Raw genomic sequence first — 22,445 nt, forward strand, 5'->3', positions numbered from 1 at the left:
CTCAGTGTGCCTTAAAGCCGGTTTCTTTTTCTTATGTAAATACTGTAAAACAAAATAAGGACTGGAATTCATATAATTACTTGAGCCCCACCCCCCAGAAAAGAAAAAAAAAAAAACTGTAATGCTTTGTTAGAAAAGCCTTTCTGTCCCAAAGTCCTAGCTTGTGCTGCTTCTCTGCTTTTCACAAAATTACTCTTTGGCACATTTCCTGTGTATGCTTAGAGCAACGTGTTACTTTTTTTTTTTTGGTTTTGGTTTTTTGTTTTTGCGGTACGCGGGCCTCTCACTGTTGTGGCCTCTCCCGTTGCGGAGCACAGGCTCCGGACGCGCAGGTCCAGCGGCCATGACTCATGGGCCCAGCTGCTCTGCAGCATGTGGGATCTTCCCGGACTGGGGCACGAACCCGTGTCCCCTGCATCGGCAGGCGGACTCTCAACCACTGCGCTACCAGGGAAGCCCTCAACTTGTTATTTTTGAAGAAAGTTTGGAAAACAGCATTTAGTCCCCAAGCTGTGTCCCATCTGTGCGTGCATGACAAATTTAGGCTCTAGTTCATCAGTAAGTCTTTAAATTAGACAGTGGACATTAGAAGGCAGCTCTGCTGAGGCTGGTGAGAACAAGTACTGAAATGCCCGTGGTATCTTGACTATTACGAGACAGATTTTGGGTAGAGTCGCTGCATCTTCTAGTTGGCACTGAACACTGGAGAAGAGGGCCATTATGTGACCCTCCCGGCCTCTGTAATGTCACGTCCTCCTTACTACAATGTGTCCTTTATTAACACATTGCCCATTCCATTCCCAGGAACTGTAACCCTTTCCACTTTCTTCCCTCTCACTGCTCACCTGCAGCCTGGCTTCTGGACTTCTAAGGCCTGCCCAGGATAGGACTGATGATACAGCAAAAGGAAGCTGCATTTGGGGATTGTTAAGTTGTGCCCCTTGTTACCATGCAGCTGGAAAGTGCTGCCCAATGGAGTGGGCAGAGAGCAAGGCCCAGGGCTCTGTATGGTTCCTCTAGTCTGACAACTGCTCTAATTAATTTCTTCCTTCACTTGCTCACATAGCATGCGATGTTATGGAATTTTGTGTGAAGTATAGTGAAAGGGTCATGGTCTGGAAGCAACCTTTGGAAATCATCGAGTTCCACCAGTCCCCTCATTTTATGCGTACAAACCTTGTCACTGAGTGTGCAATTCCAGACCCTTGTTGCCCATTGCTTGTCTGTGAACTAGGAAGTATTTATGGCTCCTGGACTTGTTTTATGAAAAAATTATACCGCCCCCCGCCCCCAAGTTTAGGCAAGCCATTCTGGATGACTGCATGGAAATGCAGTCAGTGGTTCTAAAGCACACGTCTCTGCACAGTGTGTTAAAGAATGCTCTACTCTTATGACTTCAGTAGAGATAGAAGAATGAGATTGTTGATAAAAATTAGTGCCTGCCTTTGTCCTCTTATTGTGAGAAGAAAATATCTTAACTTGGTCGTAATATACTTTTAAAGATTGGGGAAGTTTTTCCACTTTTACTTTTTATTTTACTTCCTTCCTATGCATAATTGATGCTGGACTAGGGCTCCCTGTATACCTAACCAGCACCCATACTCCACTCCCCTGAGCCCTAGTGTGCACACACATACACATGAACATCCTCTGCAGGGCCCAGCCAGCATCTCCCTCAGCCAGCAGAAACCAATTTAGATGTTTAGCAAACTCGATTTTGAAAAGCATCACAAATACCTCAAACCCTAGCTTTGTGGGGGTAGGGGGAGAAAAAGCAGGGTGGAGGGAGAGGAGTTCTGGACTATCTGGATGCCAGGGCTGTGTGCTTCACCAAACAACAGAGGGTGGTCCAATAATAGTAAATAATAATAGTAGTCTGCCGACATAGCTCTAAGTCCTCCACAGAAACACTGAAGCAGGTCTCTTATTTTCCCAGTTATACAGCTGGAACAGAATCTGACTTGCCAATGGCTGGAAAGTGGCAGTGGCAGGATTCGAACCCAGGCAGTCTGGTCCCAGAGTGCCTGATTTTAATCACTACAGCTCTTCCTTCACCATACTTAATTAACTGGTACATGCCTAGACATGGGGTTTTTCATTTCACCGAATACCGAGCATGCTGTGTGCCAAGCACCATGCTGTGCACTGAAAGATAGAAAAGTACTACTTGGCTTCTGCCCCACAGCACACCTGCAGTCTGCTGGGGGAAGACAGGCATGCGCCTGGCAGTCACAACACAGGTCAGTACGCGTTAGCAAAGAGTGCTAGGAGAATGGAGGGAAGAAGGTGACCAGTTCTTTCCAGGACAGAGCAGTTAGGGATAAGGGAAGACTCTACAAAGGATGGGATATTTGGGTTGGGCCCCTAAGGGGAAAGCAGCTAATTCTGACAGATGGAAGAAGCTGGGGAAAGGCATGCCAGGTAGAGGGAACAGAGTGAGCAAAGGCAGATAGGCTTAAAGTTGCTTGGTTGGTTGAGATTCGGAGTTGGGGTGGTGGGCGGAGGGAGGAAACTGGGAAGTGCTGGATTGGGGCAAAATTGTTGAAGACTTTTAATGCAACAGAAAGGAACTTTTGGACTTTGTTTTCTATAATGGGGCTTCTGGCAACCAATCTGCAAAATTAATATTTGAGGAGCTCTATAAGTTTCCAGGTATACCTCAAACAAATGTAAAATTCCTCAGAGAATATGTAATATAGGAGAGCAGAGACATTAGGCTTGATAAAAAACAGGCCGCTTAATTTGCATATGAGCAAGCAGCAGAGTGTTGGCTGTGCTCCCTGGTGACTCACACTGACTGCTCTCATGTACCCCAAAGGTACTGGAGGCACAAGTAGAGGAGGTTATTATCATCTCTATCTATGTAATTTATTTTGAAATAATTTCAAACTTAGAGAAAATTTATAAAAGAACTCTCATGCATCCTTCATCCAGATTCAGATTCCCCAGTGGTTAATATTTTGCCACATTTGCTCTGTCTCTTTTTGCATGTATATATGTGCTTGTGTGTGTGTGTGTATGTGTATAAAGACATGCATTTGTCATATCTCTTTAATCGCCTTTGATCTGAAACAGTTCTTAGCCTTTCCTTTCTTTGATGACCTTGACAGATTTAAAAAAATATATATGGAATCTAAAAAGAAAAAATGGTACTGATGAACCTACTTTCAGGGCAGGAATAAAGATGCAGACATAGAGGATAGACTTGAGGACACGGGTGGGGGGAGTGGGAAGCTGGGGCAGAGTGAGAGAGTGGCGTGGACCTATATACACCACCAAATGTTAAATAGATAGTGGGAAGCAGCCGCATAGCACAGGGAGATCAGCTTGGTGCTTTGCGATGACCTAGAGGGGTGGGATAGGGAGGGTGGGAGGGAGACTCAAGAGGGAGGGGATTTCTGTGCATTAATTTTGTATCCTGCTACTTTACCAAATTCATTGATTAGTAGTTTTCTGGTAGCATCTTTAGGATTCTCTATGTATAGTATCATGTCGTCTGCAAACAGTGACAGCTTTACTTCTTTCCGATTTGGATTCCTTTTATTTCTTTTTCTTCTGATTGCTGTGGCTAAAACTTCCAAAACTATGTTGAATAAGAGTGGTGAGAGTGGGCAACCTTGTCTTGTTCCTGATCTTAGTGGACATGGTTTCAGTTTTTCACCACTGAGGACAATGTTGGCTGTGGGCTTGTCATATATGGCCTTTATTATGTTGAGGAAAGTTCCCTCTATGCCGACTTTCTGCAGGTTTTTTTTTATCATAAATGGGTGTTGAATTTTGTCTAAAGCTTTCTCTGCATCTATTGAGATGATCGTATGGTTTTTCTCCTTCAATTTGTTAATATGGTATATCACATTGATTGATTTGTGTATATTGAAGAATCCTTGCATTCCTGGAATAAACCCAACTTGATCATGGTGTATGAATGGGAGAAAATATTTGCAAATGAAGCAACTGACAAAGGATTAATCTCCAAAATTTACAAGCAGCTCATGCAGCTCAGTAACAAAAAAACAACCCAATCCAAAAATGGGCAGAAGACCTAAATAGACATTTCTCCAAAGAAGATATACAGATTGCCAACAAACATATGAAAGAATGCTCAACATCATTAATCATTAGAGAAATGCAAATCAAAACTACAATGAGATATCATCTGATACCACTCAGAATGGCCATCATCAAAAAATCTAGAAACAATAAATGCTGGAGAGGGTGTGGAGAAAAGAGAACACTTGCACTGCTGGTGGGAATGTGAATTAGTACAGCCACTATGGAGAACAGTATGGAGGTTCCTTAAAAAACTACAAATAAAATTACCATATGACCCAGCGATCCCACTACTGGGCATATACCCTGAGAAAACCATAATTCAAAAAGAGTCGTGTACCAAAATGTTCGTTGCAGCTCTATTTACAATAGCCTGGAGATGGAAACAACCTAAGTGTCCATCAACAGATGAATGGATAAAGAAGATGTGGCACATATATACAATGGAATATTACTCAGCCATAAAAAGAAACGAAATTGAGTTATTTGTAGTGAGGTGGATGGACCTAGAGTCTGTCATACAGAGTGAAGTAAGTCAGAAAGAGAAAAACAAATACCGTATGCTAACATATATATGGAATCTAAGAGAAAAAAAAAAAAAAGGTCATGAAGTACCTAGGGGTAAGATGGGAGTAAAGACACAGACCTACTAGAGAATGGACTTGAGGATATGGGGAGGGGGAAGGGTAAGCTGTGACAAAGTGAGAGAGTGGCATGGACATATATACACTACCAAACGTAAGGTATATAGCTAGTGGGAAGCAGCCGCATAGCACAGGGAGATCAGCTCGGTGCTTTGTGACCACCTAGAGGGGTGGGATAGGGAGGGTGGGAGGGAGGGAGACGCAAGAGGGAAGAGATATGGGAACATATGTATATGTATAACTGATTCACTTTGTTATAAAGCAGAAACTAATACACCATTGTAAAGCAATTATACTCCAATAAAGATGTTTAAAAAAAAAGAGGGAGGGGATATGGGGACATATGTATGCATATGGCTGATTCACTTTGGTGTACAACAGAAACTAGCACAGTATTGTGAAGCAATTATACTCCAATAAAGATCTAGTAAAAAAATAAAATAAAAATAGAGACCTGGGAATTCCCTGGCGGTCCAGTGATGAGGACTCCGCGCTTCAACTGCCGGCGGCCTGGGTTCGATCCCTGGTTGGGGAACTAAGATCCTACAAGCCACATGGTGCAGCCTAAAAAAAAAGAGAGACCTGTCCTTCTGTAGGATGTCTTTCAGGAAGGATCCATGAACATTTCCCGATTCAGGCATGCCTTGCGGGTGGAAACCTAAGAGAAATGAAACTGTGCTCTTCTCAGAATATGACCTCAGGGGCACGCGTTGGTAGCCTTGATCACCGGGTCCACGTGGTTCTTGGTCAGCTTTCTGCACCATACCATCACCATTTTTCTCTTTGTGATTGACACGTATTTTGTGGGAGGCGTTCTGAGGCCACACCAATATCCTGTTCAGTAGGAAATCTCTACACACTAGACTTAGCAGCCGTTGATGATTCCTGCCTGAGTCAGCTACTGTTAATAATCGTCGTTAAATGGTGATTTTCTGTTTCCAGGATTCTTTCTTTATTTATTGAACTATAAATTGGCACTGTATTATATATTATAGCATTATGGACTCACAGATACCTGATTTATTCAGTGGATTGAAATCTGCTACTATCATTAATCATATTATTTTGATGCCCAAATTATCCCAGATTTGGACAGTGGAACCTAAGAGAGTTTTGGAGCCAGCTAGACCCCTGACACTTATTAAATAGCTCATCTGATGTGTGCTGACACTTGAGGTTAATAACTAGTAGGTAGCACCTGTTATCTGAGTTATAAAGGTTGTATGCACCTCAGGCAACAGGGGTCACCTGCAGCAAGATCCTTGTCAGGCAGGTAGACAGAGCACTCAGGTGACTAGAGGCAAGCCGATTTGAAGTTCAGCTTGTCAGAGACCATGTAGTAGGTAGAAGTCTTGAATTTTCAGAGTGTATTGCTTACATTCTCCCAGACCCTCTCCTTTGTCTTTAGCCTTCCCTTGGGTAACTCAGGCCCTGGTCAGCGTGGGCAGAGAAGTAGGGGCTGGGGCTGGGAGCACACTATGGGTTGGCAATAGCATGCCACCCATTCTTCCCTCTCTCCTCCACGAAGACACTTGCTGGCTGCCAGGGTCAACATTGTCTTTGCTACACAGAGATTTTCAGTGCCTGCTGTGCCCATTCGAGTTTCAAATATGGAGCAAGTTTGTGCTCTGAATCTCAACATGCTAAATCAGAGCCTGCATTCCCTGAAATAGCCTCTCTTCTTTCTTCCTGCCCTCACTCATGCCACCCCTGTTCCTCCCAGATTAGATTTATCATACTTCTCAAAAGGAAATCCCATCATTTTTCTCTGCAGTGAGTCATCCATTGGTTTAAAGAAAAATATTTTCTTTTTTATTAGCAGAATGAGGTCATAGATAGAGCCCCAGAGGATGAGTACAAAGACTGATCCCTGTCTCTAGCTCTGCCCAGAGGAGCTGAGACTTGTCAGGCCTTCTCAGTTTCCTCTTGAATAGTTTAGGGGGGAAGATGTGGGCCACAGGCTGCCGCCAAATGCAGGCAGGCTCTAAGTTCTGGTGGTTTTAACACTATGGCTAGCACTTATCTAGTTGAGTAAGTAAAACTCACACAGTGCAAAGGAATTTGTAATACCACAAGAAGAATTCACAGGGACTTGAACAGTCCATGGAAAACCTAATGGAGGCCGCCGAAGAGAATTTTAATACATACTCTAGCATCTAGCCAGATCAGCCTTGCTAAGATGCAAGTCTTATCATTTCACTCCCGTGTTTAGACCCTTCAGCAGCTACGTGATGCGCTTGAGAACCACAGACCTGACTCCCAGGGCCCTGTGTGATTGGGGCTTGGTCCCTTCTCTGCCTGGGTTCGTGTTTTCTTTATCATGCAAAGCTCTTTTCAGTTCCTAAAAGTGGCAGGTTTCACATATGCCTAGAATTTCTCTGCCTAGAATTTCTGCCATCCCAGTCTCCCTGCCACCTGCCCTTAGTCCAGTGGACTCCTCAAGTACAGCACCCTGGCAGAACACTCCCTGCACTCAGCCCAGGTGGGATCCCTGCTCTGCCCTGGCATAATCCTGTCTTCTACTCTCACAGCACTTATCACAGTTGCTTTTATATATGCATCCTTTGTCTGTCTCCTATAGTTCACAAGTTCTACCCAGGTAGGCTCTCTGTCCATTTTGATTTGCCCCTAGCAGTGTTTGCCACATGGTAGGTTCGTAATAAATACTTACTGAGTGAAAGAATAAATCCATCTTTCAGTCTGACAGTTGCATCTTCCCCAGGTCAAATTCCCTCTCTGGGGTGTGTGAACAGGTAGACCTGAAATGTGGGACCAGTATGAAGAGGAGTAGTGACGGGAGACAGTGGAAGAATGTGCAGGTTAATGTCTGTGGGGACAGGTTACAAAAGCAGAGATAAGATCAGCTGTGAGGAAATCTGACTATTTAGGGGGAGAAGCCAGAAGGAGTTATGAAGAGTTTCGGATTTTGAGGAAAAAAACACATTATAACTTAGCCACGTCAACAAACCAAGCCTGTAAAATTGAGTTATGCTACGTACGACGTGTCAGTTGGCCTGGTATTTCGCATGAACTCTGGCATGCACTTTGCTTTTCTTCATGTTGTCATTTTATTTGAACAAAGCATTTGGGTAGCTGTTTAAAACAGCTGCAACCTGAGAAGAAGTCTAGGTGAAATCAGGTAGGTAGTATAAACTCCATGGAACAGGGATTCAGGCTTTATAGAACAGGCCCTAACATCTAATAGGTGCTCATCATTTGAATGAATGATTGGATGGATTTGTTAGCTAGGAGGGGAAAAGAGCAGATATAAAAATAACTCTTTGGTAAATGAAAAAGCAAGAGAAACTCTCATCTGCCATACATTCTTGGAAAACAGAATGAGGAACACTTACATTGTTATCCTTTTCTTTGTGTGTTCTCTAACAAATGGTATCTCTCAATAGATTTGGTACGAGAAGCTCCTTGGGTCTCCATCTTAACGCTGACAGTGTCATCAGGAGAGCTTTCCAGTTAAACCTGTCCAGAAGGACCTGTTCCACTTCACTGTCTTCTTCTTCCCCTGCTCCATGCCGGGAAAAGTTGATTCGCTAGCTCAATTACTTTCATACTCTGAGTAACTTCATGAGAACTTCTCTCTCTTAAAGTTCATCTCTGAGTTGATCCTACTGCTTTTCTCTCCTGCCTCTCAGCCTTAGCTGATGTTGCATCTTTTTGACTGCTTCAGACAGCAGGACGCTTACCCTCTGCTGCTTTTAAGTATGGGAATCTGTGTTTAATTATGTGCTTCTAGGGGATTGACTCAGCTCTTAAGGCAAAAACTTCATGCTTCATGTGAGAGGGGGCAATACGGTAATGGGAATTAGCAGAGTTCTTCAGTTTCAATAGTCAGGTAGACTATCTATCTGGTGAAGAAAAACACATAGTGTGTGGAAGTCTTGGCACATAGGTGCAATTATTTTTCATGGCACCATTAGTCAGTAATTGGGCCTAGAGTTTGCAGCAGTGAAACCAGAACAAAGAAGTCATTGTATCCTAATTAATAGATAGAGTAATAATATCAAAGTTTTGTCCATTTAAAAGTTCACCGGGACACGTTATTTCAGAAACCTCCAGTGTTTTTTTGCTCATAGTAAAGAATGGCTCACTGTGATAGTGTATGTAGAAAAGTATTTAGTGGTTTCTGGCTCAGAAATGGCATTTTTATTACCCTGTCACTTAAGCATGATGGTGTGGTTCCACTGAGAAAAGGAAGATTTGGAGACCGCAGCTTACATGGCCAGATTCTCAATTGCTATATGTGAATTTTTACTCTGCTCACTGCCTTTAGCATAGGCACTCTAGGCCTCAACACCACAGTCTGCACTCAGTATCCACAGGGGATTGATTCCAGGACCCCTCAGGGATACCAAAATCCGTGGATGCTCAAGTCCCTTATATAAAATGACGTAGTACAGTTGACCCTCTGTATCTGTGGGTTCCACAGATAAAGAGGGCCCATTGTATTGACATTTTGGACTGGATAATTCTTTGTTGGGAAAGGTAGGACCCTCCTGAGCATTGTAGGATGTTTAGCAGCATTGCTGGCGTCTACCTACTAGATGCCAGTAGCACCACTTCTTCTAGTTGTGGCAAGCAAAAATGTCTCCAGAATTTGCTAAATATCCCCTGGGGGCAAAATCACCCCCAGTTGAGAAACACTACTAGCAGGTTAGTACTCCCAGACTAGTTTCTTCTAATCTACCTCCTGGCCAGTACATTACTTTTTATGTCTTCCCAAACCAAATATTTGGATATTAAGTTTACTTTCCTTGAAAAGTTAAAACCATATAATGCTTTATGAATCTGAATGAAATGACTTTTGAAATATCCATATCTCCGTTGCACTTTGCTAATGCAGAAAAATTGCAAGGAAAATTTCAAATTGTTCTTGAGTCTATACACTTGCCTTGTCACAGAGCGCTAGTTTTACAGGTAGCAAACATATAAATAAAGAGTAGAATTAACCATCAGTTTGTTGATTTTAGCTTTTCTCTGAACACATGGGAATTTGGTCTGGACTTGGGGAGTTGTCTCTAGTTGGTGCTCTCACATTTGGTGTTTGGTTACCCCAAATTGCTAACTGTACAAACTGGGTTGGGGGAGAGAAGAGGGAAGAGGGACTCTGACCCTTGGTGTCTAGGAAGTTGGTCGACCCAGAGATGATGGCAACCTGAGAAGCCAGGTGGACCACTGTTAGAAGCCCATCCACTTAGCCTGGCACACAGATATAAATTCTGGTGGTTCCGCCTCTTCGCTTCACTTCTGCCTTGCCTTTTATTTATTTATTTTTCTATGCACTACCTACCCCCCTCCCACTAGACTGTGAGCCTTGTGAGAACAAGGGCCTTGTCCCCTTTGTTCATACTGTCCCCAGCTCCTACAATAATAGTACCTGGAAAATAGTAATAAGAGAGAGAGGTGTTACCAAAATTGTTTTTCTTTAATCAGTATTGATTATAAATATAAGTTAAATATACGAATCATTTTTTTATTTGGTCCTCACGTCACACTTGGGTACTATAACATTTTAACTGGTCCCCTTGAATTCAATCTCTTTCCCTATCTCAGTTTAATCCACACACAGCTATGAAGACCATCCTTGTTGAGCCTTTTAGCCCCCTAGCACAGGGCCCGGTATGCAGTCTATCAGTGACTAAATGGATGAGATTCCCCTGCTCCGGGACCCAGTGTGGTGTCCTCTTCTGTACTTGGTCACCCCCCTCTCTTCTAGCCTCGTCTTTCCTTGAGCTGCCTGGCTCTTCTCCACCACCTACCTGTCTTTCCATTTTACTCTGTCATCACTTAGCTTGTCTTCAGAACCCATCTCCTGGTTAACTCCATTCTGTTTTGATCATTTATTCATATATCATCAGATTGTGCTTGTTGATAATATACCTTTGTAACTGACCTAACTTAGTGTTATGTTTAGGGTGTTCGGCATTTATCTCACAGCTAGACTGTACCTCATTTTATTTCTTATAAATCCTTCCTCCTACTCTTTCCATTGAATAGGACCATTTTCTGCACCCAATTAAGCTTTCAATAAATGCTATATAATGAAGGTAGAGGTGGTGCCAGGAGCAGTCTCTACCACTGGATTTCCAGACATTCAGAAAATTCTTGTAAACACCAGGGACAGCTCTCTGATTCCAGACTATTTCGTTAGAAGCTGTTACTTTCCGGATTCCAGTTGCAGATAACAGCCAGTGGTTTTTGGCTTTGTATAAGCAGGCATAGCTCTGTTAGTCCAAAAAGGCTTTTTAGGAAGTTAAGAGTCTCCTTTATAACCCATTCAGAGATTTTTGTTTTTAACTGTTGTTTTTACACATCCTTAATTATTCTTGAATTTATCAAATTTTTTGTGATGAAAATGTTTTAATGTAACATCTCCCCCAGTTTATCATTAAACATTTTTCTTTTCAAGATCTGGTCTTAATTTTTTTTTTTTTTTTTTTTTTTTTGTGAGAGGGAGAAGACACTGAGGAGAGAGTACTGTATCCATTAGAGTTCAGTTTAGCTCTAAGTAACAGAGACCCCAAACAAACAATAGCTAAACAAAATAAAAGTTTATCTTTCACATAAATGTGTAGAGGTAGGCTTTCCAGGAGTAGTGTAGTGCTCTGATCCACAAAGCTCTTAGAGACCCAGGTTCCTTCTAGCACCTTGTTCCTCCATCCATAAGTATGATCTCATAGTCCAAGATAGCAGTGCTATTGTTCCAGTCATCACCTCTGCATTCCAGGCCGCAGGATGGAGGAAGGAACAAAGAGAAAGGCTGTCAAAGAACAATTCCTGTGTCTTTTAGGGGAGGCTTTTGGGAGTTGCTACATGACATATCTGCTTATGGCCATACTAACAGCAAAGGAGGCTAGGGAAATATAGTGTTTATTTGACCAACTGAACAAAGAGAGTCCTATTAGTGTAGAAGAACGAGGTAACACATACTGAGGAACATCTAGTTATCTTTGCTATGGTTGCCCCATACATCCCTCTGCCAAATGAGCTTTCTTGGAGTTTATTTAAATACATTCCTCTTGCTTCAAAACAGTGACTTCTTGTAATCATATTTTTTTAGAAGATAAATGCCTATGTGTTGTAAAAATTTGTAAGAACAACGTTAAAATCACCATGATTCCACAACCTAAAGATAATCACTGAAACAGCATCATGTAAGAAATGTCCTTAACACTAATATAGAACAAGCAACTTCAGAGTACAGAGTATTTAGATGTTTTTCTAAATCTTTCTAAAGGTTCTCTGCTATACTGTATATGCATTTATTCCTTCAGTAAACATTATAAAACATCTTAGTCCCCAGCATCTTGTTAATTCATGTGTGTGGTTGGAAGGGAGAGCAAAGAAAGAACTTTTAAAAATTAAATTTGTTGGTCTCAAGATACTTACAGTCTAGTACTGAGAGACAAGACAAACATATATGAAAAAGTTGGTAAATCAATCAGGGCATATAAGTGCTGTATTTGTGTTAATGTATGTAAAGGTACACTAGAAAGCAGAAGATAAAATAATCATGACACTAGGTGTCTTTATTTAATGGTAGAATAATTTGTACCGTGGACAACTGTTTGGAAAAATGACACCTTGAGAATATATCATGCTTTTTAGTTGCTGGAGAATGAAATTTGGATTACAAGTCCTTAGAACAGTCTGATCAAGCTTAACATGGTTAAATTCTAACCTCTCCTGATTCCCAGATATAGAAGTCTGAAGTTCATTTAGAGATAATTCAGCATGACCTGTGCCTTTTGTGAACTTCAGAAATAACTAAAGATGGGCCAGTTGAATTTCGCTGAAAAATGGGATGTGCTTTTTTTTTTTAATCCTGACGTTAGTGCATTTTAAAAAAAAGTTTTTGAGGAGAAATCAATGAAAATTAACCTTTCCTAATGAAAATGCCTAAGTGGGAACATTAACGATGTTAAAAAGACATACACAGAAAAACCTAAGCGCTATACCAAAATACTAACAATTGCCACTAGATGGTGAGATATGAGTGACTTTTTTTACTTTAGATGGTCCGTACGTAACATTCGTTTTTTGTATTCCTCATCGCGTTCTTTTTTTTTTGTAGTACAATTGCTTTACAATATTGTAGTAGTGTACAATATTATATATAGGTGTACAGCATAGTGATTTTTTTAACAAGCAAAGTGGCTTTTAAAAAGTTATTTTATTTTCTAAGAAACCTTCACTCGTGGCAAAGGCACAGTGGAGATGACTGTTAAAGGATAACTCCTTGATCCCTGTCCTGAGCCGAGCGCTGGGAAGCTTTCCGCCCGCCCGCTCTGGAACCCATGCCGCGGCGGGTGCTCTCGGAACCCACAGAGAACAGTGGGGCCCATTGTGCCTCCGGCTTCCTCAGGTGGCCCAGGGCCGAGGCCGCCGGTTTCCACACCAGAACACACACTCTTTCATGAAGAAGGGACCTGTGCGGCAAAGACAGAGCCTCTCTGTGGAGACATTGAAACTGCTGGCTTTCTTTTGACTCCTGGCAAAACTGGCCAGAAGAACACACGTTTTCAAAAGCTCCGGGCTTCCTGTTTGCATTCAGAAAGCGGGGGCCGCCGAGTAGCTGAGGGCGCCCGGGGGTGGGGTCGGCGAGCCGCTGCGACCTCATTGGTGAGGACCCGGCCTATGGCGTGTGCGCCCGGCCCGCCGGCCGAGTTCCCCCAGTGTCCACCCTCCTGCGCTGACGGGGTGGAGAGCCTGGGCCCCCCGAGCTGGAGTGCGGGCGGCGGGCCGGCGGGAGCGAAGCGGGCGCCCGGTAGGTGTGCGGCCAGCGGGCGGGCGACAGGGCCTCCCCCGGGGCGCAGTCCCCGCTGGCCCGGGAGCGGGGCGGGCGGCAGCGGGCACCTGGCCGGGAGGGTCTAGGCCGGCCCAGCTTAGAATCAACGCGTGCCGTGAGGTCTGTCTGACACCCAAGCCTGCCGTTTTTCTTTGCTGATGGAATTTCAGACAGCACTGGAAACAGGTCTGGCTGCATACTTTGAGTGAGCATGTTGTCCTTTGTGGAGTTAAAAAGGAAAGAAGACACGTTCTGTTAGCCTGAGCACAAGTTTCCGGGCGCAGAGCTCCCCATCAGCTTACCCTTCCTTAGGCTAGAAAATGATTGGTGTTGAACACCTCTTTCAAATAGAATCCTTTTTCCACGTGGTTTAAAACTGAAATCTAATGGCCAGATTCTAACAGCCAGAACAATTTAATGTTGTTTTAAATGAGGACACGAAGAGAACATAACCTTTTTATTCCTCTGCTTGGCATTTTTCTTTTCTGTACTTTTCTTTCCAGCGTTTCAGAGGGAAGCGGGGGAGTGGAGGTAGAAGGTTTACTCAGAGCTTTCACACTGTCGGGTGTCACATTCAGCACTGTCAAGGGTGGGAAGGACAGGCCAGCAGTCTCCAAATTGCTGGAAGTACCTGGAACTTGACAGCAGTTAGGTGGGCTTTTACACCCAAGGAGAGGGGCAGGGGTACAGATGGCTTGCATTTTTGCTCATCACTTTGGGATCCTTCCCATAGCTCTCAAATGCAGATCGTGGTATTATGACTCTAGGAAAACACATTACTTAATCCTGCAATTTAAACAAAAATGGCCTTGGTTTTCAGTTTGAAATGCATAGCTCAGGTCAGCAGCAAGGTCTGTGCCTTGAAAGATTCCTGTTTCCTTTTCTAAATGGTTTAGCCAGAAGTAGCATTTATCAAATGCCACATGATCCAGTGTTTGGAGTATAGGTTTGCCCTTATTTTCATTCTCCTTTGCATCTGTTTGGATCCATCACAAATGCAAAACAAGGTATTCTTGGAATAGTGAATGTTTTGTCCAAAAGAAGTCAAAGAGGAAAACACGTTTGGGGTTTGGTTTTGTTTTTAAATGGGAAGACACACAACATAGGTGAAGTGACGTCTGTCCTCCAACTGTTCTTGCCCCCATGCTGCTGGAGTTAATCACCCAGTGTCCCCTGTGTCCCCACTTTCTCTGCAAGGAAGGTGTCAAGGCAAATTGTGACCTTGTGGGGGTGGTCAGGCACCGGGGTACGCTGGCCACCAGTTAGAAAGGCTGTATGGTCTGCAAAAGAGCAGTAGGTGGGAGAACTCAGGTCCAGGCTTCCTGGATCTGAACTGACTTGATCTGTTACTTTAAGACTTCTCACTTTTTTGTGCCTCAGAGTACACTTTATAAAGTAGGCGTCATAACGACGGCTGTCTATACTTCAAAGGGACTGTAGACGGCAAAAGAAATGATCAACTTGAAAATGCTTTCCAGTCTTTTTAATGCATTCTTTTTTAAAAAATCAAGTATTTAGTAAGGACTTACTGTGTGCCTGGCTCTTAAACATCATTTTCTCATTACATTCTTTTAACAACCTTATGATTTAAATACTTGTTTGCATTTTTACTCAGGGGGAAACTGAAGTTCTGAGAAGTTTGTTAACTCTCTCACCCAGTTGATAAGCTGTAGATTCAGGGTTAGAGCATAGATTTGTCAACTCTTAAATCGTACTAGTTTACCACACTGCAATATACGACACATGTTAGTTTTTACCATTATGAGTATTACATGGCGTTATAATATTCTCTTCTTTCTCTCTTAGGAAAAGCAGATGATGTTCTGAATGGAGATCATGACAGGGGACAAAAAAGTCCTTATTTTGTGGAGACCCCCTATGGTTATCAACTAGACTTAGATTTCCTCAAATACGTAGATGACATACAGAAAGGAAACACCATCAAGAAAGTGAACATCCAGAAGAGGCGGAAGCCATCTGTGCCACGCCCAGAAACCAGGGTCGCACCTGGCCATCAAGGTGTGTGGACTTCCACCGAGTCCCTCTCATCCTCCAGCAGTGATGGCAACAAGCAGTTAGCCCAAAGTGAAGTTACATCAGCTCCAGTCCCAAGGCCACCTGCCCCTCTGGAGACCTCACCCACTTTTCTTACCATCCCAGAAAGCCGACAGCTGCCACCACCATCCCCGCAACTCCCAAAGCACAACCTTCATGTCACCAAGACACTGATGGAGACCCGGAGAAGACTCGAACAGGAGAGAGTCACCATGCAGGTGGCACCTGGTGAGTTCCGAAGGCCCAGGCTGGCCAGTTTTGGAGGCGTGGGCTCCACGAGCTCCCTCTCCTCATTTATGGGTTCTGGAAACCACAATCCCGCCATGCAGCAGCATCAGAATGGATACCAAGGCAACGGGGATTATGGTGGCTATGCCCCAGCTGCTGCCACCACCTCTTCCATGGGGAGTTCCATCCGCCACAGCCCTCTGAGCTCAGGGATCTCCACTCCAGTGACCAACGTGAGCCCCATGCACCTGCAGCACATCCGTGAGCAGATGGCCATTGCCCTGAAACGCCTGAAAGAGCTAGAAGAGCAGGTGCGAACCATCCCTGTGCTCCAGGTGAAGATCTCTGTCTTGCAAGAGGAGAAAAGGCAGTTGGCTTCACAGTTGAAAGACCACAGAGCTGCATCCCAGAACGATGTCTGTGGTGTGAGAAAGAGGTCCTACAGTGCTGGGAACGCATCCCAGCTGGAACACCTCTCCAGGACCCAGAGAAGTGGCGGGGAATTATACATTGACTATGAGGAGGGAGAAATGGAGGGGGCGGAGCAGAGCACCCAGAGGATAAAGGAATTCCGGCAGCTCACAGCAGACATGCAGGCCCTGGAGCAGAAGATCCAGGACAGCAGCTGTGAGGCCTCCTCAGAGCTCAGGGAGAACGGGCAGTGTCGGCCTCGAGAGTGTCAGTCTGTGGCTGTGGGTGCTGATGAGAACATGGACAGCATTGTCGTGCACCACAGGGGCGCCAGGTCCTGTAAGGATGTTGCTGTAGGCACGGTCACCGCGACGAGGAATTCTGGGGTCAGCGTGACAGAAGCCATGCTTGGAGTGACTACCGAAGCTGACAAAGAAATTGAGCTGCAACAGCAGACCATAGAAGCCTTAAAGGACAAGATCTATCGCCTAGAAGTACAGCTTAAAGAAACCACCCATGACCGGGAGATGACTAAACTCAAGCAAGAGCTGCAAGCTGCTGGCTCGAGAAAAAAAGTTGACAAAGCTATGATGGCCCAGCCGCTTGTTTTCAGCAAGGTGGTGGAGGCAGTGATACCCACAAGAGACCAAATAGCTGGCAGTCACGTAGACGTGGTTGACACCTGTGTCGGGACCTGTGTGCAGACAAATAGCGTAGGCATCTCCTGCCAGCCCGATCGTGAGAATAAAATGGTGGGGCCTGAGCTGCCCATGAATTGGTGGATTGTTAAGGAAAGGGTGGAAATGCATGACCGATGTACTGGGCGGTCTGTGGGGACGTGTGACAAGAGCGTGGGTGTGGACATCAGCGTCTGTGAAACAGGCAGCAACACGGAGGAGTCTGTGAGCGACCTGACATTCCTCAAGACCAACCTGAATCTCAAAGAAGTCCGCTCCATTGGCTGCGGAGATTGCTCTGTCGATGTGATCGTCTGCTCCCCAAGGGAGTGCATCTCCCGGAGTGTGAACACGGAGGCCGTCAGCCAGGTGGAAGCTGCTGTCATGGCAGTGCCTCGAACCACGAGCCAGCACAGCAGCACGGTTCTAGAACAGGTATCCCAGTTCACCAACACCGAGACAGCTACCCTCACAGAGTCCTGCACCAACACTTCCCTCAGCACCATGGACAAGCACACCAGCACCCGGACTGTGGAGATGCGGACTGTGGCGGTCGGAGAAGGCCGCGTCAAGGACGTCAGCTCCGCTAAGATGCGGTCCGTCGGAGTTGGAACGGTGCTCTCCGGCGCCTCTGGGTTCGACAGGCCATCCTCTGTGAAGACCAAAGAGTCAGGCGTGGGGCACATCAGTATTAATGACAACTGTCTGGTTGGTCTGAAAATGAGGACCATAGCTTGTGGCCCTCCACAGTTGACAGTGGGGCCGAACGGCAGCCGGAGGAGTGTAGGGGTTGGGGACGAGCCCGTAGGAGAGTTCGTGGAGAGCCCCCAGCCCCAGGCTCCGTCCAGAATGGTGACAGGCTTGGATCACTACATTGAGCGTGTCCAGAAGCTGCTGGCAGAGCAGCAGGCGCTGCTGGCTGAGAACTACAGTGAACTGGCAGAAGCTTTTGGGGAACCTCACTCACAGATTGGCTCCCTCAACTCCCAGCTCATCAACGCCTTATCGTCAATCAACTCTGTCGTGAAGTCTGCAAGTGCTGAAGAGCTGAGGCCTGACTTCCTGAAAACCAACCTGGGTAAGGTCACAGGTAGGTGGTGCTCCTGAGGGTCCTAGGAGTGAGAGAGGATGGGGGACAGTGGAAATCCAGGAGGTAGGGATTTTTTTTTTTTTTGCCTGGCGGAGCTATTTTTTGGAATCATGGAGAAAGCTTCAGAATGGTAATGGGTAGAATGAAAACCAAGAATCTAAATCCATAAGCAGCTCTGCTGATTCTCATTATCTGATAGTTTCATTAAGGCTAGAAGAAGAAAAGCATACTAGTGTTGGCTGGCTTAGGGGCTGTCTTGGGGGGCTGCTGGTTTGCTAGATGTCTTTCCGTTATGTACTTGCTCATTTTATACAGGATGGCCTGAAAAAAAGTCCTGCCCTGTTTGTACCCGCAATTACCAGTGTATGATCAGTGAAAAAATACTGGTATGAAGTGTTTTTAATTAAAACTTTTTATGAGGGGACAGAGATTCCATTAATTCATGTATCAGTTCAACAGATAATGATTACATGCCTGCTTTGTTTCAAACATAGGTATAGGCTCTTGTTTTCATGGTGCTTACATTTCCAGTTGGGGGCACAGGCAATAAACAATATACCTAAATATGTCAGGAGGTGGTACGTGCTATGAAGGAAGGAACTCCACTTAGAGGAACAGTGAGTGGTGGCGGAGAGGTGAGGGCAGTTGGAGATGGCGTGGTCCAGGAAGGCCTCTCTGACAAGGAGCCCCTGAGCCAGAACCCTGAGACAAGGGAGGCCTTTCCCACTGTTCATTTTGTTAGGTGCTTACATTTCTGTCTTTCTCATACTTTCCCTTATTCATTGGGATTCCTGCTCACCCCGGCTTTTCTTTTTTCTTTTAATAAATTTATTTATTTATTTTTGGGTGCATTGGGTCTTCTTTGCTGTGCGTGGGCTCTCTCTAGTTGCGGTGAGCGGGGGCTGCTCTTCGTTGCGGTGCGTGGGCTTCTCGTTGCGGTGGCTTCTCTTGTTGCACAGCATGGGCTCTAGGTGTGCGGGCTTCGGTAGTTGTGGCACGTGGGCTTCAGTAGTTGTGTCTCACAGGTTCTAGAGCGCAGGCTCAGTAGTTGTGGCGCATGGGCCTAGTTGCTTCGCGGCATGTGGGGTCTTCCCGGACCACAGCTCGAATCCGTGTCCCCTGCATTGACAGGTGGATTCTTAACTACCGCGCCACCAGGGAAGGCCCTGGCTCTTCTTTAAATTGAAGCTAATAATGGAGAAATTACCCTGGAAGATTTGGTGACATGCTATTTCCCTGTGAGCCTCACTAAAATAAGTTCCCCTGTTGTCAGCTGCATGTGGTTCTAATTGTACATATTATCATCCTACCACTGGGTTCCATTCCTGGCTGTCGAGCTGTCACAAAGCAGCATGACCTGGAGAAGGAAAGTCATCCTTCTTTATACTTTCTTGTGAAATGGGCAGTCAAAGGGCATCCATCCCGTATGGTTGTCAGTGTTTTCATCACTGACCCCCAGTGAGCACAGGGTGGCCTTTGTCGTCCTGGGGGGGGGGGGTGCTGCTAGCACGTCCAGTGTGGTTTCTTTTGTTGATGTGCCAAAGTGTAGCTGAGGTTTGGGAAGTACTAAAGAAACACACTCTACTCTGGCCCGGTGCTACACAAAAAATGAATTAAAGTGCTTCAAATGATTGGGGTAGTGTGCATTAAATTTAATTTTATGTGGAAACGTGCAGTAGAGACTTAAATGTAACTTAATAAACAAAAAGTTCAAATTGTTTGTTTCCCTCTATAACCAAAAGAGCAATGGTTAAAATAGACTGAAATAGATTATTTTTATATCTTCTGAGGTTTCACCTCCAAACCTGAATTAGTTTTTAGTAGCTGTGCTGTGGACCAGATAGCTTATTGTGGAAGAAAACTGAACATGACAGTGACAGCTGATGTATGACATATTTTTGCCTTTTGGAGTTAAAGGAGTCTAATAAATTTACAGGGAGTCATTTTAGAGTCAAGAGATTAAAATGATGTTTGAACCGAAGCAAGGTCTTAAGTAACTAATAATATGTCTGTTTCTACTTCTTTTTAAAAATCATGATGTCAGATGCTGAAGTCAAAATGAAACTCTTAAATACCTCCAGACACACATGGTACAGTGCATCATCCGTTGTAAGAGCATTTTCCTGCCAGCCTTCCTCCCTCCTCCCGAAACTGGGGTTTCTATTTCACATTCCTGCCAGAAATATTCAGGTGAATCGTTGGGGTAATCTGCCTGGCACCCAGAGCATCAAGACCCAGGGAGGAGGTTTTGTCTGGCTGTGTTACAGTGTTTTTTGGTCTATTTCCAGTCACACTGACATTCCAGACATCACTATTTCGATCTGACCCTACACATGAACACCTGATTAATCAGCTAAAATGCAGGAGACCTACAACATTTGTGAACAAAAGTATAAATATTCTTCATAGAACTTACTTGATCATAGTGGCAGCTCCCTCTCAGAGCATGCAAGAACAACTTTAAATTATTTCTGTAATTCCCATCACATTTGTATTTTGCTTTAAAGTTCTAATGAAGGAATTAGGAACTCAATCCAGAGAATTACATTTTTGTTATCTCGTGTGTGTTGTATGGGCTGGAAATGAAAGCAGTTCAGTGTAGTAGAGATCTCAACGTCTGCAGGCTGTGAAGAGTGAAGGTGTGTCAAATGTACTCCAGCTTATTGTTCACACCGAACACTACAGAATATTGCTCACATACAGTCTAGAATACATTTCTTGACCTTGGGGAAGATGGCGGAAGAGTAAGATGCGGAGATCACCTTCCTCCCCACAGATACACTAGAATACCTTTCTGTACCAAAAGGAAAATGGAGTATAGAAAGGTAGTCATCTCAAACTTTCTTCCCCAAATCAAATGATAAGAAGTTTGAGTTTGACATCGCCAAAAAGAGCATATAAATGATCACTTATGTGAACCTAGTACTTTAGTTTAAAGAATTTAAGTTTGGGCTCCAAAGCCAGGTATTCTGGGTTCAGAGTTCCTTCTCGGCACTAGGACAGGTTGTCTTTGTTCCCCTACAGGGTTGAAATGAAGATTTAGTGTGTCAGTGTGAGTAAAGCATTTGGGATAGTCTGCACCACAGAGGATAAATGCTGGCTCTCATTGTTAACTGTTTTCTGTACTTCCAGAAATGGAAATGTAGATCTAGAACAAACTGCCAAACAAATGCGCTACAAATAGTCTTTCGTGTTTAATGCAAATTATTGTCTTCGTAATTCTGGCTGGCCATCGCCTTCCCCCACCCCCCAATGGTTACACCTCCCCAGCTAACAATTTTATCAAGCTAAGGAAATATATCAATAACAATGGGAAAACACAAAATGAGTAGAATAAATTTTCAATTCAGATTCTTTCAGAATCTATGTCAAAGCTCAATCTATGTCAATCTATGTCAAAGCTCAAAATGAGGCCTAAAATTAAATTAGGTGTATATTAGTACCAAACCCAGAGAATTCTCTTCAGTTTTCCTAGGGTTGAAGATTTGAGGGTATTGCTTTTTAGTATGCAAAAGAGCATTATTTTTATCAGCAAAATAATAATGCCTAACACTCCTATTCAATTTCTTGAAGTTATAACTGGAGTATGTGCTCATAACACATTAACAGTTCAGAAGAGCATAAAATACTGAGAGCCTCCCACATGCTCTCATGGGGTAACCCCTTGTGTGTTTGGTGTGTACAAGTGTGCAGGTCTGTATTTTAGACACATTCTGTTTTGACAGCATTTGAATCGTACCTATTCTCCTATGTCATTTTTCACGTGAAACATCACAAACATTTTTTCAGGATTTAAGAGACAATGTCACAGTTTTGATGCAGCTGGAATTTGGTGGTAATCAAAGATGATCTGTAAAGTACTTTTAATTACTAGTAGTATGAGTTTCATGTATTTAATATTTTCTTTCATGGAATTAAAAGGTTAAGAGGAAATAAGTTTCTCAGAAACCTCAGGGAAAAAAATGTTTATCCTTTCTGTAAATCAGTTGGGTTGTTTTGGTTTGAGGAGTGGGTTACTTTTTTTTTTCCTTTTCCTTTTTCCCTCTGGAGAGAGGAGGAGGAGAGAGAAAATTCTAGACAAATGACTTGCAGTTACAAATACTTGAAAAATATGTAACTGTCTCTGAGCAAATAACAAACAGAACTATCTAAAACAGTGGAACTTAACTGCCTGTCACATGATTTATAGAAAATTCATCTCTCATACTGGAATAAAAGAACTGCTTTTTAAATCAGCTTCCATATTTGCACTCTTAGTTATCTTGGGCTTGCTAAAAAAATGTATGAACTTGAAGTCATTCCCATAACTGTGAAAGCAATTTTGTAGACAGAGATCTGAGCCAAAGCAAAAGCAGGGAAAATTAAGTCATTACAAAATACCATTTCTAGTTAGTTTTCTTACTTCAAATCATATACCATTTACTTGTCCCAGTACCTTTCTTTAAAATCACAATTTTCTTTTAGTAAATGCTACAAGCATTGAATAA

The 22,445-nt window shown here is 43.8% G+C and overlaps 1 protein-coding gene across 1 annotated transcript in view; it reads left to right on the plus strand.

The window, feature by feature from the left end:
• The window catches only part of KANK1 (KN motif and ankyrin repeat domains 1), a 155,038-nt gene that overhangs the window by 112,212 nt on the left and 20,381 nt on the right, over nucleotides 1-22,445 (plus strand). Inside the window, exon 4 of the mRNA XM_060155016.1 lies at nucleotides 15,304-17,958. Coding sequence (XP_060010999.1) covers nucleotides 15,304-17,958 — 2,655 coding nt within the window. The remainder of the gene's footprint in view (nucleotides 1-15,303; nucleotides 17,959-22,445) is intronic.

The sequence above is a fragment of the Lagenorhynchus albirostris genome, chromosome 7 (genome assembly GCF_949774975.1).
Source record: "Lagenorhynchus albirostris chromosome 7, mLagAlb1.1, whole genome shotgun sequence".
Classification (NCBI taxonomy): Eukaryota; Metazoa; Chordata; class Mammalia; order Artiodactyla; family Delphinidae; genus Lagenorhynchus; species Lagenorhynchus albirostris.